Raw genomic sequence first — 13,836 nt, forward strand, 5'->3', positions numbered from 1 at the left:
GTTGATTATTTTATCCTTTCATTTTTTTTATTCTTTTTTTCTTCATTTTTTTTTCTTATTTAGAATCGTAGAATATTAATCATCGCCTAAGATTATTTTTCCAGTTTATAATCGTAATATATCATTTAAGGATCGTTACACGTGACAATAGTATTCCGAGTATTAATTAAATACGTTTAATGATAAATTTAATTTTTGGCAAATTCTCTCTATCGGTGATACACGCTCTTATACCATTTTTTGTTTGTTTTGTTTTTTTTTTTATTGAAATCCGTAGCGTCGATCGTGATGGGATTTTAATTAATTTTTATTTTGTTTATCGCTAATATGTCTTAGGATTACGTTGTACATAAAATAAGAGGATAATTTTCGTTTTTATTTTATTTCAATTAGAATAAAAACAATCAAATTTATTTATATATCCGAATATGACAGTGAATTCTTTCATTAATAATTAACATACATACAATTGTGTATGCACTCGCATTGTGTTTATTCATTTTATTGATTTATTTATTCATTTATGCGATAATGATGATGATGATAATAATAATAATAATAATAATAATAATATTAATAATAATAATAATAATAATAATAATATTAATAATGATCTGTCGAATCTAGATTAATTCGTCTTATGGTTAATAAATGCGAGGAATGTTCCAGATTATTTCTTATAATCATAATAAATTTATCTCTCTCTCTCTCTCTCTCTCCCTCCTTCTTTTTTCTTTCTAATTAAAAATTGAATAACACGCATTTAACATCACGATCATTCCCTTCGGATTTAATAATAAACATAGGAGAATCTATGTCCGTCAAAGATCTCTACGTATAGAAAAAAATTGATGATTCCAAAATTGTTAATAAAGTTAGGTATATACATTTATACGTAATAATTCTATTTTAACCATTTCACAACTAACAAATGGGATACTCGTGCATGCCATTAGTAGTGTACATTGTAAACGTTAAATGTGTTTCTCATTTTTTTTTTTTTAAATTTTTAGTACGTACATGTAAAACGAATTTGACACTTAACTTGTATCAAGAATTTTGTTTGTTTTGTTAACCAAATAATGCATGATGTATCGATTCGCGTTACGATAATCAATGTGAAACATTTAATGGGATTAGCTAAAACGTAAATCATTCAGGTGAATATATTAACCAATGTTAGTCGTGAAAGGGTTAAAAGAGTCTTAGTGTACGTGTATACGTTTTAATGTATATTCGTTTAATGTATATTTGTTTGTACGCGTTGTATATAATATGCAATTTTTGAAACACGCGAGATTGACGATACGTAAAATTCACATACGATAATTATTTATCTCATAAATTACTTACGTTTAAATGTAACTTACTAATATACGAGTTATTAACGCGTTTTGTGTATATGCGTGTAATATTGTGTACGCGTTCTCTTACTATTTTTATTCTTTCACATTAGTTAATTTTATTTATCAACGTTTTATATTTGTATGATATTTCTTTTTTTTTTTTTTTTTTAAATATTTTCTCATCGACAGCTAGTTTTTTTTTTAAAACTGATTACGTTATATCCTTGCACGTGTCTCTTTTTATCTCTCTATATCTTCGACTAATATTCTTTTGTATTAAGTTTTTATTTATTTATTTTCTTTTTTATTTTTTTTTTATTTTTTAAATATATAAGAAAAATCTTTCAACAATGTGTGTGCGTGTGTGTTAAATTTTGGTTCAACACTACAATCGTCTTAATACGCGTACTCGTTTTGGTCGTATCTAGAATGATATGAAGAGAAGAAGTATATTCGATGATAAAAACGTCATTTAATTAATTATCGTATTTTAATTTATCTCGTTTTATTTTCTTCCTTTTTCGGCTCTTTTTTCTTTTTTCTTTTTCTTTTTTTTTTTTTCTTTTCATTTTTTAATATTTATCATAAACTCAATCTTCTCATCCACTACGATTACTTTTATTTTCTTTCATTTCTTGTTCTCGCGCTGCAACATACCACCATAATATAATATTTACACTAACAAAACGCGATATATATATATGATATAAACGCGTATATTATAAATTATATACCCCTAATTACTCTTTCCTGAATATTTTCATTTCATTTTATTATTTTTGTAAATTTTTCTTTTTTGGTAAATTTTCTTTTTTAATGGTTTTTTATTATTTTTTTATTATTTCTTTTAAGGACATCTAATAAGGCACTCTTATTCGACTGTAACCAAAGCGACGTAAAAATGAGTAATCATTATAATAATAATATTAATATTAATAATAATAATAATAATAATAATCTTAAATGTTCTATCGTACGTGTGTAACGTCATCGATTACGCGTTAATTTTTTAATTCGCGTATATCAAAATGTGTTATGGTTGGTATCATCGATATTTCCTTAAAGTATTATTAATAGTTTTTATGAGATATTAATTCAATGAAAATGTGTGACATAGATTTCTAATAAAATTCATTGCCGAGAGGAACAAAAACATAAATGCATTATTTGTCTCAACTACGAGACACATTCGTTATTAATTAATTAATTAATTAATTAATTGATTGATTGATTGATTGATTATTTGTTTGATTGAATGACTCATTTTGATTGATTCATTGTAATGATTCCTTAAGAGATACTACACGCACACATATTCGACAAAGATGCAACATATATTGCAATTCTATTCTTGGAAATCATTTTTACAAAATGAAAACAAATGTTATTTTCTTCCAAGTAATTATAACTCGTTGACTGCTACGCAAATATTCCAATTTTTATCATGCGAATCTAATGATTTTAATTGAATGATCAAATATAAAACAACATAGCAACACCGTCCACGTGTCATCCACGTGGCTTTGATTGACAGAACTAATGCTGGATAATCGAATAATTCCACGTGGCAATCAACGTGTTAAACAAAACATGTAGCATCTCTGTTTTTTTCTTCTTCTTTTTTTTTTTTGTAATTCTTTTGACTGGTCAACGTTATGGCAACATTTGAATATGTTTTCGTTAAAAATAAGTAATAACAATATAATAGATTATAAACGATATATTGTATAATCAACTATTATTATTATTATATTGTACAACATAACGCTCGTAATATGCATCATAGAAACTAGGTACCTAGAAGGATTTGTTCTCGACTTCGTATGACAATAGGCGAGGTTTTTTTTTTTAAACGTCATTCATCCCCACCATTTTTTATTTATTCTTCATTTTTCTTTTATCGATCATTTTTATATCAAATTGTCTCTTTTATCAATCTTAAGGTTTTGTTTTGTTTTGTTTTGTTTTCCGTCACAACGTACGCCTAGCGAGACTATAAATTATATAATAATAAATTATGACAAATTCATTTTATCAACGATTTTGATTCATATTTTTTTTTCGTTTGTAAATTTTTTTTAATCAAAAAAAAAAACAAAAAAAAGAACATTTGTAGAAACGTTTTTTACGATCGACGAATTCGCGTGGATATGTTGCCGCGTTAATAATCTATGAATATTGTTAAACAAATCCTTGTTGCAGGTGAGGAGAGAGGGGGGGGGTGCAAAATTAAATCGCTATGACGTACATACATACAACTATTATATACTATAATATAGTTTATACGCAAAGGTGTCATCGAATGCCTTTCTTTCTTTCTTTCTTTCTTTTTTTGTTTGTTTGAAAACTCGAAGAAAATCAAATCCGCTTATTTCGGACTCTGTCGGACTAGTATTCAGCGTCAGACTGTATATACATGGATGAGAAAGTTAGATAAAGTAGGAAAGTGAAAAATAAAGAGAATAAAAATATATAGAAATAGAAATAGATATAGAAAAAGAAATATAGAAAGAAACAATTGAAAATAATGATGGGTAAGATGGACGATTAAGATCGATGAATGATTTTTCTTGAGTACACATTAATCTCAGCTCCCATTTTAAGTTATTCCAATAATCCGTTGTTTTTTTTTTTTTGTTCAGTAACATTCTATATATATATATACATATATAATATTATGTATATATATATATATGCATATGTATGTATATTATCTATCTATGTGTAGAGACGTTCCTAAGGCTTTGGCAGTGAATGAATGCCGATTTGCACAGCGTTACGATGCAGAAAAAAAAGGTGCTCGTATTATTTCAATTCATATCATTTCTTTTTACCCTTAGTTTTATAATTTACCTTAGTTATATATTATTGGATGTTAATATATCAAGAAATATTACGATCGTCGTCCATCATATTATTATCTCTCGAATGAATATGATTATTTGATTAGTCTCGCGAGAGTCAAATATTTTTAATGTATCATTCTTCTTTTTCTTCTCAAATCGTCAAGGTGTGGTCCTCTCGATGGTAATTGGCCATCCTCCGTGCATGATCGACAACAAAATCTGGCATAATACTTGTGTTGGCAGTAACGTGCCATTACGATTAAATCACACTTTGCGAAGAAACTGTTGTCTTGGCAATTGGGGTGTATAAATATGCCTAAGAACAAATCAAACAAATAGTATTTGTTACTTTTTTTTTTTTAAATCGTGATATCACATCTTTAAGACGTTGCATTTTATAAGTTCGAGTTAATTGTTATTTTTTAATTAGGTTTGCTTTTTTTTTTTTCTTACCAGCTACGCGTATATCTACGCTATCGGAATCGGAAGTGTATTCGTTCGTTGCTTCGCATCGATAACGGCCCGAGTCATCTTTGCTTGCATCGGTGATTAAAAGTCTGTTTGCTTCTGCAATATTTAAACATTTTTTTAAATGTTAATAATGTCATTGATATATATGATATTCCTACACGTTGACGCACGCGCGTTTATTTTTTATTTCCAATTAATTTTGGTCATTTTTTCTTTGGGTTGCACACGTAATGTTTGTGCACCGATTGAAATTTCATTTTACGTTAACGTAATCGTATGAATAATAAATATTTATATATGACAATATTTTCTTACCAGATATTTTAACTCGATTATTAGTTTGAATTAGACTATCATTTTTGTACCAAAGTACTCGTGGAATTGGATAGCCGTCAATGCTACAACCAATACTGATGTCACTACCTTCGGGAAATTGTGTTTGACCTACTGACACGCTGACGTTCACCGGTACTGTATCGAAACAAATTTAATATTAGTAAAACAAAAACTTACATCATTTGAGAAATATCTAAATAACAATAAATAATTTATTGAAATATTTCAAAAATTAGCGATGCGTGGAATATAAAATTAAAACAAAAGTAAACACCCTACCTGGTTTCACTTTAATCCACATGATCGTCCTTAACAAAGTCAATTTTTCTTCTAAATTGTAATAATAATAAAAAGCAAGAAGTTAGCACGTTATCATGCATGTTATAAAATGCAAGAAAAAGTGTCGCAAAGAAAGCAAAGAAAGATAGAATAAAATGAAGAGAAATAAAAATTTGGAAAGATGAAGGAAGGAAATCTCACCTTTGAATTTAGAAATGACAGGAGTCATTGTGGTTGTAGTTTCGATAGTTGTTGTTACGTCGTGTCTTGTAGGATAAACGGGTAGGAAAGTGAAAGAATCAGGTGGATGTGTTCTGATAGGTCTGTAAGGATATTGTGGTCTTTCAGTGACTAATCTTCTTGGGGATTGGACAATGTATTTGGTGTAATTGGCATATTCAGATTTAATATTGTAGATTGGACCAATAGTTTGAAGAGTGATAGACCAAGAAGCAGGCCTGTTAATGCCGTTGTAAGCTTGGCAGGTGTAAATACCAAGATTAGTCAAGGAAACCGAACGAATTAGAAGGGTATAGTCAGTGTCTTGTTCATAATTCTCCGAACTGAGTGGAAGCATGTTATCGCCATGCCACCAAGTGACAAATGGTCTGGGCCAACCCATAGCGTAACAATGAAGTAGGGACGGTGAATTCAGAGTCACTGTTACTGTTGCATTCTTTATTCCAACGATGGCAGCAGGACGTTCGTGGGGTTCTACGATGTGCAATTAAATAAGCGTGCATCATACTTGGAAGGAAAAAAATGAATGTTAACCCTTTGCAGTCCTAAGATTAAATGTAATTACCCAGTCATTGATTGACTACTAATGTATAGTCAAAATTGTTTGGAGTGCAGAGGGTTAATATTAAAATTTCGTGAGAAAGATATCGAGTGTTAATTAGAAAATCTACCCATTACCAATGATTGTTAGAGTGTGCATAATCATTCTGTCAATTAATTTTTAGTAACAATCTGTGTTCCAATTCTAACGATCGTTGTATGAGCAATACAAATCGTATCAAAAACAATCCCTTCTCAATCGTTTACATACGATAAATGTGATTACTGTTATAACGAAGTTCTATCGATTTGTCCCTTACCTGTTATTTCAACTTGATATTCTATTCTAACTGGTGGACCTACAGTGTTATCAGCTGTACAAACGTAAGTCCCTCTATCGATCGTGTACAAATTGGTAATTTGAAGAGTACCATCGGGCAATATACGACGTCTGTTCTCCATAATACCGATCTATGAAGAAGAATCATTGATAATTATGAATTATTATATTCTATATTATCTCATTGATCTCATTGTTGGATCAGAAAATTGTTGGATCAGAAAATTGTTGAACTTACGAGTGTAGTATCTTTCCTCCAAGTTATCGTAGGTGTTGGATTACCTAAAGCTACACATTTCAAGGAAACATAACCACCTTCTTCAGCAGATACATGTGGTTCTTCGGGTGGTTCTATTTTCGCTGGTTCTCTACCGTATTGAGGTGTTACAGGTGATGTTGTGTAAGGTGGTGGTGTTGCTATTGGTTGTTCTAAAGCAGGTTCCAAACAAGACGTGCCACAACCGTTGTCACAACATTTCCATTCTCCGCTACAATCGGCATCAGTTTCACACTCTCGTTCGCATCTCGTACTGTTTGATACACTTGGACAACGTCCAGATTTGATTGCTGTAAAAACAAAACAAAAGAAAATGTGATTACATTCGCAAACATTTTTCTATTATTAATAATATTTTCGATGATTAATTAATATTCTTACTTGATCTGCAAACACCGTTATATTCTGTCCCATCTTTAGTGCGGACTAAAGTAATCGAACATTTAGTTCCTTCCGGACAAATTTGTGATCTGCATGGATCAACGCAACGACATCGTTCACAATCCTGATCATCGACGTATGCTTCTTTCCCATAAGGACAACGAATCAAATTGCATTCCTCTCTTGCCTCGATGCAACGATCTTTCGTGTCTTTTCCAGAATTAGTATCGATCTCGTTATCGGCTGCAAGATAATATTTCTTATACTTATAACTTCCTTAAATATTTTTACAACAACAGAAAAGAAAAATATTTGGCATAAATGTATGCAAATTTATTTACAGCTCTATTATTATTATTTAAAAGAAGAACAAAAAAGAAAAACAACGAAATATTATAGCGTAATAATTATAAATAATAATAATAATAAAATTTGTGTGTTCACGTCTTGGATCCTGTGAGGGCAGAAAAATTGTATTATAAATGTAATTTAATTACATAAATGTGTGAAATATTTAAAAATGAAGTCTTTTGAAATGACGAAATTTGCTTTTGATGAATGATTTGTATTAAAAATTAAAAAGGTGATTGACAAACGATCATTATTCCTGTAAGATAAAATGTATTGTTATTAAGCTGATAGAAAAAAAAAAAGAAATAAGAGGTGAAAAAGGAAAAAAAAGGAATAATTAAAAAGCAATTGGTATATCGCGTATGAATATCACGACTTACTCCTAAGACAAGTGTTAATGCAAGACTCGAAGGTTTTGAATCTGTTGCGGTTTCCACCGCATCCGGTGTAAATAAATGCTCGGCAGGTTTGATATTCTTCATCGAAGTAAAATCGTTTCGAGTGACCGGTATTGCACGATCCACTGTCAACTGGTTCTCTACATATGGCTGATCGTAACATTAGACGTAAATAAATAATCGACAACAATATACCAGTAATCAATTTGTGATCTAACACATTGTACGATTTTTATAAAGGTATAGGGGAAAAGTTTCCAAAAACAATAATATTTCATTGAGATTTTTACCTAAATGAGAAAGAATGGTGTCGTTTCCAACGGGTGCAAGTTCTTCACGATGAACGCAAAGGGATTCGCATTCCAACATCGAACTAAACCTGTTTGCGTTACCATCGCATCCACCATAAATGAATTGTCGACAAGCACGAATATTTGGATCGTAAAAGTATTTGGGGAAACTTGCTCTGCAGGGACCTGGGTCCGCCATTAAATTACATAAATCTGAAATATTTTCATTATAAACTAATTGTCTCTTATACAATAAAAATCTTTTTAAAGTTCATTCGAAATTTTCGGACCAAAGACAAATTTATTTATTTGTTTGATTAAAGTTAAATATTAAATGAAATAATAATTGATTACCTTGTCCTCGGAATTTGCCACATAGACGTTCGCATTGTTCCTCTGTTTGGAATCTATTAGCATTTCCTTCACATCCACCATATATAAATGCTTGACACATGCTCGTTTGAGAATCGTAATAATAAGCAGTAATGTCATTGTTACATGGCCCAGCATCCACAGGTGCCAGACAAATTGGACTGCTTGACACGATCTCGGTTTGAATAGTAGTTGTCGTGGTAGTTGTTTGAATTTCTGTAACAATTTCATCGGGTCGTCTTCTGCATTGTCTCTCACAGGATTCTCGATCCTGGAAACGATTCTTGTTGCCGAGACAACCGCTGTATTCAAATTCATGACAAATATCACTTTGATGATCGTAATAATATTGTTTGACGAAACCGTTACAGGAACCGACGACTTTTGGCAACGTGCATGGGTCTGAAACATTTTAGTTTTTTTATTTAATAAAAAAGAATAACGCGAATGAAGAGAGTGAAACTTCTGAAGTATTCCCTTGCCGTTTGCAGCCCCCCCCACCACCCCCCGCGCCCTTCCTCAAGTTTCGTCCGATCAATATTTTCCCATTTCTCTTCCACCATTTAAATAATGCACTTTCCTCTAACCCCTTTCACTTTTCGTGTCGCTTGAAAATTTTCGGTACCCTTTCCGAAAGAAGTTTCACTTTAATATGTATATTGTACCTTGAACTTGTCCGCAACGATATTCGCATTCTTCATGCGTGCCAAAGTTATTTCCATTACTTTGACAACCCCCGTAAGTAAATGTTTTGCAAATACCATCCCTGCTGTCGTAGAACCATTTCACTTGATCTTCGTTGCACGGGCCACGGAAGTTTGGCAAGTAACAATATTCTACACAATTATTTGTAATATATTATATTTGATATATAACTCAATAATAATTATATAAAGTTGTCCCATTACCTGTTTTAAATTCGACCGGTTTAGGTGGTTCAGCAGTGATCGCGACTTCGCAACGATTTTTACAATCGTATTGAGAAACGAAATTATTTTGATTTCCACCACAACCACCATAGTAGAATTGTCTACATTGTTGTTCGTAAGAATCGTAATACCATCTTTGAGTATAATTATGGCATTCACCCAAAAGTGCAGGAAGGAGACAGATATCCTGTTCTATAGATACCAATAATAATCGATTAGGTTTTTAAGTTGCTTTGAAATTATTCGAAAAAAATGTTTAATCGAACAGTTGTGCAAAGCAGAATTATTGTTTTTCTTTTCTTTTTTTTTTATCTTTTGACAAATAACAATGGAAGAAATAATGATGAAGAAATATAAGCGATAATGAAAAGGTAAATGAAGAAAATCTTACCGATTTTCGGGGGACAATCGGCCATACATGCATCAATAGTAGGAAAATTATTTTGATTTCCACCGCATCCCGTGTAATAAAACGGCATGCATCGATTCTCCGATTGATCGAAATACCATTTAGACTGCTTCTCCGTGCAATTACCCTCATTCCGTGGGAGAGTGCAAGAATCTGTTAATGGTCATTCATTACGGCATGCAACAAACTATTTACCTTCTCCACATACTATGCAAATCTTATTTTGAAAGTGTTAGTATAATACCATATAACCAATATAGATTAAGAAAATGATTCAAGAGTGTTACATCAAATTATTTCAATGTGTTGCGTTCATTAAACGCGCATTCAACATTGCATACGGTTAAGTTTTTTTTAGTATCTCAATTAGTATAACAAATATATATTTGTGCTTATCTTGATATTAAAATTTGTGATAGGTGTGAGATCACGATTCGAGTGTGTGTTTTACAAAACAAAATAATCCTAAAGACCAACACCATGAATGAAAATGAAACGATATACGACGGTGCATAAATATAAGATGATTGCGAATGGAAAAATAGTAATTAGAAAATGCTGATTACGATCAATTATTGCCAACACCTGTGAGATTACGACAACGAGATTGCGATTGCTGTGATATTCACGTTAAGCGATAAGCTTGCTTTTTTGTTTGTTTTTTTTTTCTTGCATTTCTTTTTCTTTTTTTTTGAATTATTGCTGTTTCTTTGTTCTTTCTTTCTTTTTTTGTGAATACCTTGTGACGGACAACGCTGCTCGCAGGCAGCCCGCGTACGGAATCTATTGCCGTTGCCCTTACAACCGCCGTAAACAAATCGACTACAAGTACGACGAGTTGAATCGTAATACCAACGCAATACAGAGCCTGGACATGGCCCAGGATCTTTCTCGAAGGCGCACACATCCCCGAGAGGCGCTGGAAAATTTCATTGATTACTGCATTATTCCGAATTCCTCGTTAAGTGACATTCTCTGTCATAAACGAAAATTAATTCTTATTTATATTCGGTATCTCATCGTTTTTTAGTTTGTTCTTTTTTGTTTCTTTCCTTTTTTTTTTGTTTATAATTATTCAATTAAAAATCTTCGTCATTTTCTTCTTTATCTTCTTCTTTTTTTTCTTTTTCTTCTTTTTCTTTTCAACCCCCCTCCCAGTTTATTCTCAGCATCTTTAGTTTATGATATTATTTTGGTTTTGTTAACGGTTAATTAATAGAAAGCTTATCTAAAAAGCTCCTTACGCGTGTTCACCTATTCGCAAAAGTTAATTTTCTTTTTTTTTTTTCGAGTAATTGTTTTTAAGGAGAACAAAATAATAACCTTAGTAATCCCTGTGTTTTTCGACTACTTTCTACACCATAGATAGGATCGTGTTAGACCCGAGAAAAATATTATTATATTATTATTATTATTATATGACTATAGAATAAAATATTGATGTCTTTCGGCATAATTTAAGACACTCGTGACGCTAATATATGCAAAGTTAAATAATCGTAACGAGATATCCCGTTGATAGAATTTTGTTATATAAAACTTACCGCGACTTCGACCAGGTTGCAAGCATTGTTGGTGACACGCGAGCTCCGTTGGGAAGTTGTTGTTATTTGCCTTGCAACCGCCATAATTAAATTGTTCGCAAGTTTGCGAAGCCTTGTTATAATACCATCTCGTAAAATTACCCGCACAGGGACCTGGCTCCTTAGTCTGATCACAGGGATCTACGATCAAAATCGATATTGAATTATTCATTTTTTCGGATCTGTTCATACTCTTGTCACCTATTTAGGAGGACTAATGAATGAGATGCAATTTTTTATTTTGCAGCATACCAATGTCATCGGGTATTACACAGAGTTCTTCACATTCTTCTTTTGTCTTGAATTTATTCGCGTTACCAAGACAACCACCATAAATAAATTGACCGCACTGTTTTCTGCCAGGATCGTAATACCAAGTTGGGTAATAACTTTCGCAGGGGCCATTGATTTTCGGTAGGAAGCAAGCATCTGCAATGACAATTTTGCTAGTTTTCAATGAAATTTGTTTATCGTTAAATTGTTATAGAAATATTTAATTCATTTTACACATCATACCTCGTCCTTTGGGTTCCACGCATACTGCTTTACATTCCTCTTGAGTCTTGAAACGATTGTCATTACCCTCGCACCCACCATACCAAAATCTCGAGCAACCACCATATTCCGTATCGAAGAACCATTTAACTGTAAATTCTCGGCAAGGTCCCCTGTCCCTTCCCATAGAGCAAGCAGCGCCAGGTGTTGAAGGTACAGTAAGACAACCTTCGAAATTATCTCCTTGAGCTTCTTCGATGCCATCTGGACAGCAACCGTATTTAGAGGAATCGCAAGTACAACCAGCGAAATTAGGTCCCTTTGCTGGTGTTCTACCATCGGAGCAACATTTGAACTCTGTGTTTGTGCATCCACAACCTACACAGATTGTGTAATAATATATAACAAACTAAATTTTTTGGATTACGCCAATGATTGAACAATTAAAACAATTACCTTGACCATGTGGTCCCTTAGCAATCGTAATACCATCAGGGCAACATCCAAATTGATATGTGTAACAGGGACATCCTTCGAAATTTGGCCCAGTTGCTGGGGTGAATCGATTAGGACAACATCCATGAGGCGTGTACTCACAACCACAACCTTCGTTGTTGGGTCCACGTGCTGCCGTTGAATTGTCAGGACAACATCTAAACCTTGAATATTGGCAACCACATCCATAGAGATCGGGTCCACGTGCTGGTAATATGTTGTCTGGACAACATCCGTAAGGTGTTGTCAAACAACAACCCTCTCCATTTGGTCCATGTGCTGGGGTTGCACCGTCCTGACAGCAACCATAAGTCGAATTCTCGCACGGCATACGACAGCCATATTTGTTTGGACCGAGTGCTAATAAAGACAAAGATTTATTTTCAACGAAATAAAATACTAGTCTAGTCATTCGTATTACCTGGTGCAATTTGATCAGGGCAACAACCGAAATAAGAAGCGGTGCAATTTTCCGTATTGATAACCCCACAACCTTCAAAGTTTATTCCCGAGGCAGATCTGATGCCATCAGGACAGCAACCATAAGTCGTATTGGCACAATCTTCCACTATCGTTATATTTGTTGTTGTAGTCTCTTCGTATTCTTTCGTAACTGTTGTCATTTCCGAAGTGACTTCTTCTTCCTCGCATCCTTCTAGATCAGGTCCGGTAGCTGCTTTAATTCCGTCCGCGCAACAACCATAAGTAGTTACGTTGCAACAACCCAAATTATTGTTACCAGCTGCTGGTGTCTCATTGTCAGGACAACATCCAAATCTGTAAAGATCGTTAACGTATAGAACGGAAACAATTTTCAATTTGATTTACTTTTCTACTTACTCTGTCTCGTTGCATGGTTTCTTGCATCCTTCGTAATCGTTACCCTCGGCAGTGTTAATACCATCAGGGCAACATCCAAAGAGTGACTCGTTGCAATGAGTATCAGGACAACCTTCGTTATTCGGTCCAGTAGCTGCAGAAACAGCATCGGGACAACAACCGAATTTGGTTTCGATACAAGTTTTAGGGGTTGGACAACCACTGCCGAATGGACCTTTAGCTGCAGTGATTCCATCGAAGCAACATCCAAATTTAGAAGCCTTGCAAGTTTTCTTTTTGTAGACTTTACATTTTCTCAATTTACGCGTAGTCTCCACGGGGCTGACTGTCGTCCAGAACTCGGAAACTGAAAATAAATGATGTTGTTTTGACGATGCATTAATCAATTTAATTGATCAATTTTAAATAAACTTACTATGCGTTTTCTCAGTTGACTCCGTTTCTTCTAATTCAGACGACGTGGTTAGACCAGAGATTGCAGTTTCACTAGTTGATGCAATTTCGCTAGTTCCTTCAGATTCAGTTGTTAAATCTGATATGCTAGTCATTCCAGATTCCGTCATTTCTTCGGAAACTGTCGACATTCCTGATTCGGTTGTAGCACCTGATTCGGTTGTA

The 13,836-nt window shown here is 33.1% G+C and overlaps 1 protein-coding gene across 1 annotated transcript in view; it reads right to left on the reverse strand.

The window, feature by feature from the left end:
- Window positions 1-3,410: 3,410 nt before the first annotated feature.
- Window positions 3,411-13,836, reverse strand: part of LOC106791627 (papilin) — a 65,625-nt gene continuing 55,199 nt past the window's right edge. Inside the window, exons 20-40 of the mRNA XM_014757409.1 lie at window positions 13,634-13,836; window positions 13,219-13,564; window positions 12,800-13,155; window positions 12,340-12,738; window positions 11,905-12,261; window positions 11,641-11,817; window positions 11,350-11,529; window positions 10,545-10,724; window positions 9,788-9,958; window positions 9,376-9,588; window positions 9,133-9,303; window positions 8,450-8,869; window positions 8,096-8,308; window positions 7,788-7,955; window positions 7,057-7,299; window positions 6,637-6,965; window positions 6,379-6,529; window positions 5,480-5,992; window positions 4,979-5,134; window positions 4,646-4,759; window positions 3,411-4,508 (exon numbers count right to left, since the gene is read on the reverse strand). The exon at window positions 13,634-13,836 is cut by the window's right edge and continues 24 nt beyond it. Coding sequence (XP_014612895.1) covers window positions 4,318-4,508; window positions 4,646-4,759; window positions 4,979-5,134; window positions 5,480-5,992; window positions 6,379-6,529; window positions 6,637-6,965; window positions 7,057-7,299; window positions 7,788-7,955; window positions 8,096-8,308; window positions 8,450-8,869; window positions 9,133-9,303; window positions 9,376-9,588; window positions 9,788-9,958; window positions 10,545-10,724; window positions 11,350-11,529; window positions 11,641-11,817; window positions 11,905-12,261; window positions 12,340-12,738; window positions 12,800-13,155; window positions 13,219-13,564; window positions 13,634-13,836 — 5,251 coding nt within the window. The 3' untranslated portion in view covers window positions 3,411-4,317. The remainder of the gene's footprint in view (window positions 4,509-4,645; window positions 4,760-4,978; window positions 5,135-5,479; window positions 5,993-6,378; window positions 6,530-6,636; window positions 6,966-7,056; window positions 7,300-7,787; window positions 7,956-8,095; window positions 8,309-8,449; window positions 8,870-9,132; window positions 9,304-9,375; window positions 9,589-9,787; window positions 9,959-10,544; window positions 10,725-11,349; window positions 11,530-11,640; window positions 11,818-11,904; window positions 12,262-12,339; window positions 12,739-12,799; window positions 13,156-13,218; window positions 13,565-13,633) is intronic.

The sequence above is a fragment of the Polistes canadensis genome, unplaced genomic scaffold (assembly GCF_001313835.1).
Source record: "Polistes canadensis isolate GaletaPanama2010 unplaced genomic scaffold, ASM131383v1 scaffold_326, whole genome shotgun sequence".
In the NCBI taxonomy this organism is placed as follows: Eukaryota; Metazoa; Arthropoda; class Insecta; order Hymenoptera; family Vespidae; genus Polistes; species Polistes canadensis.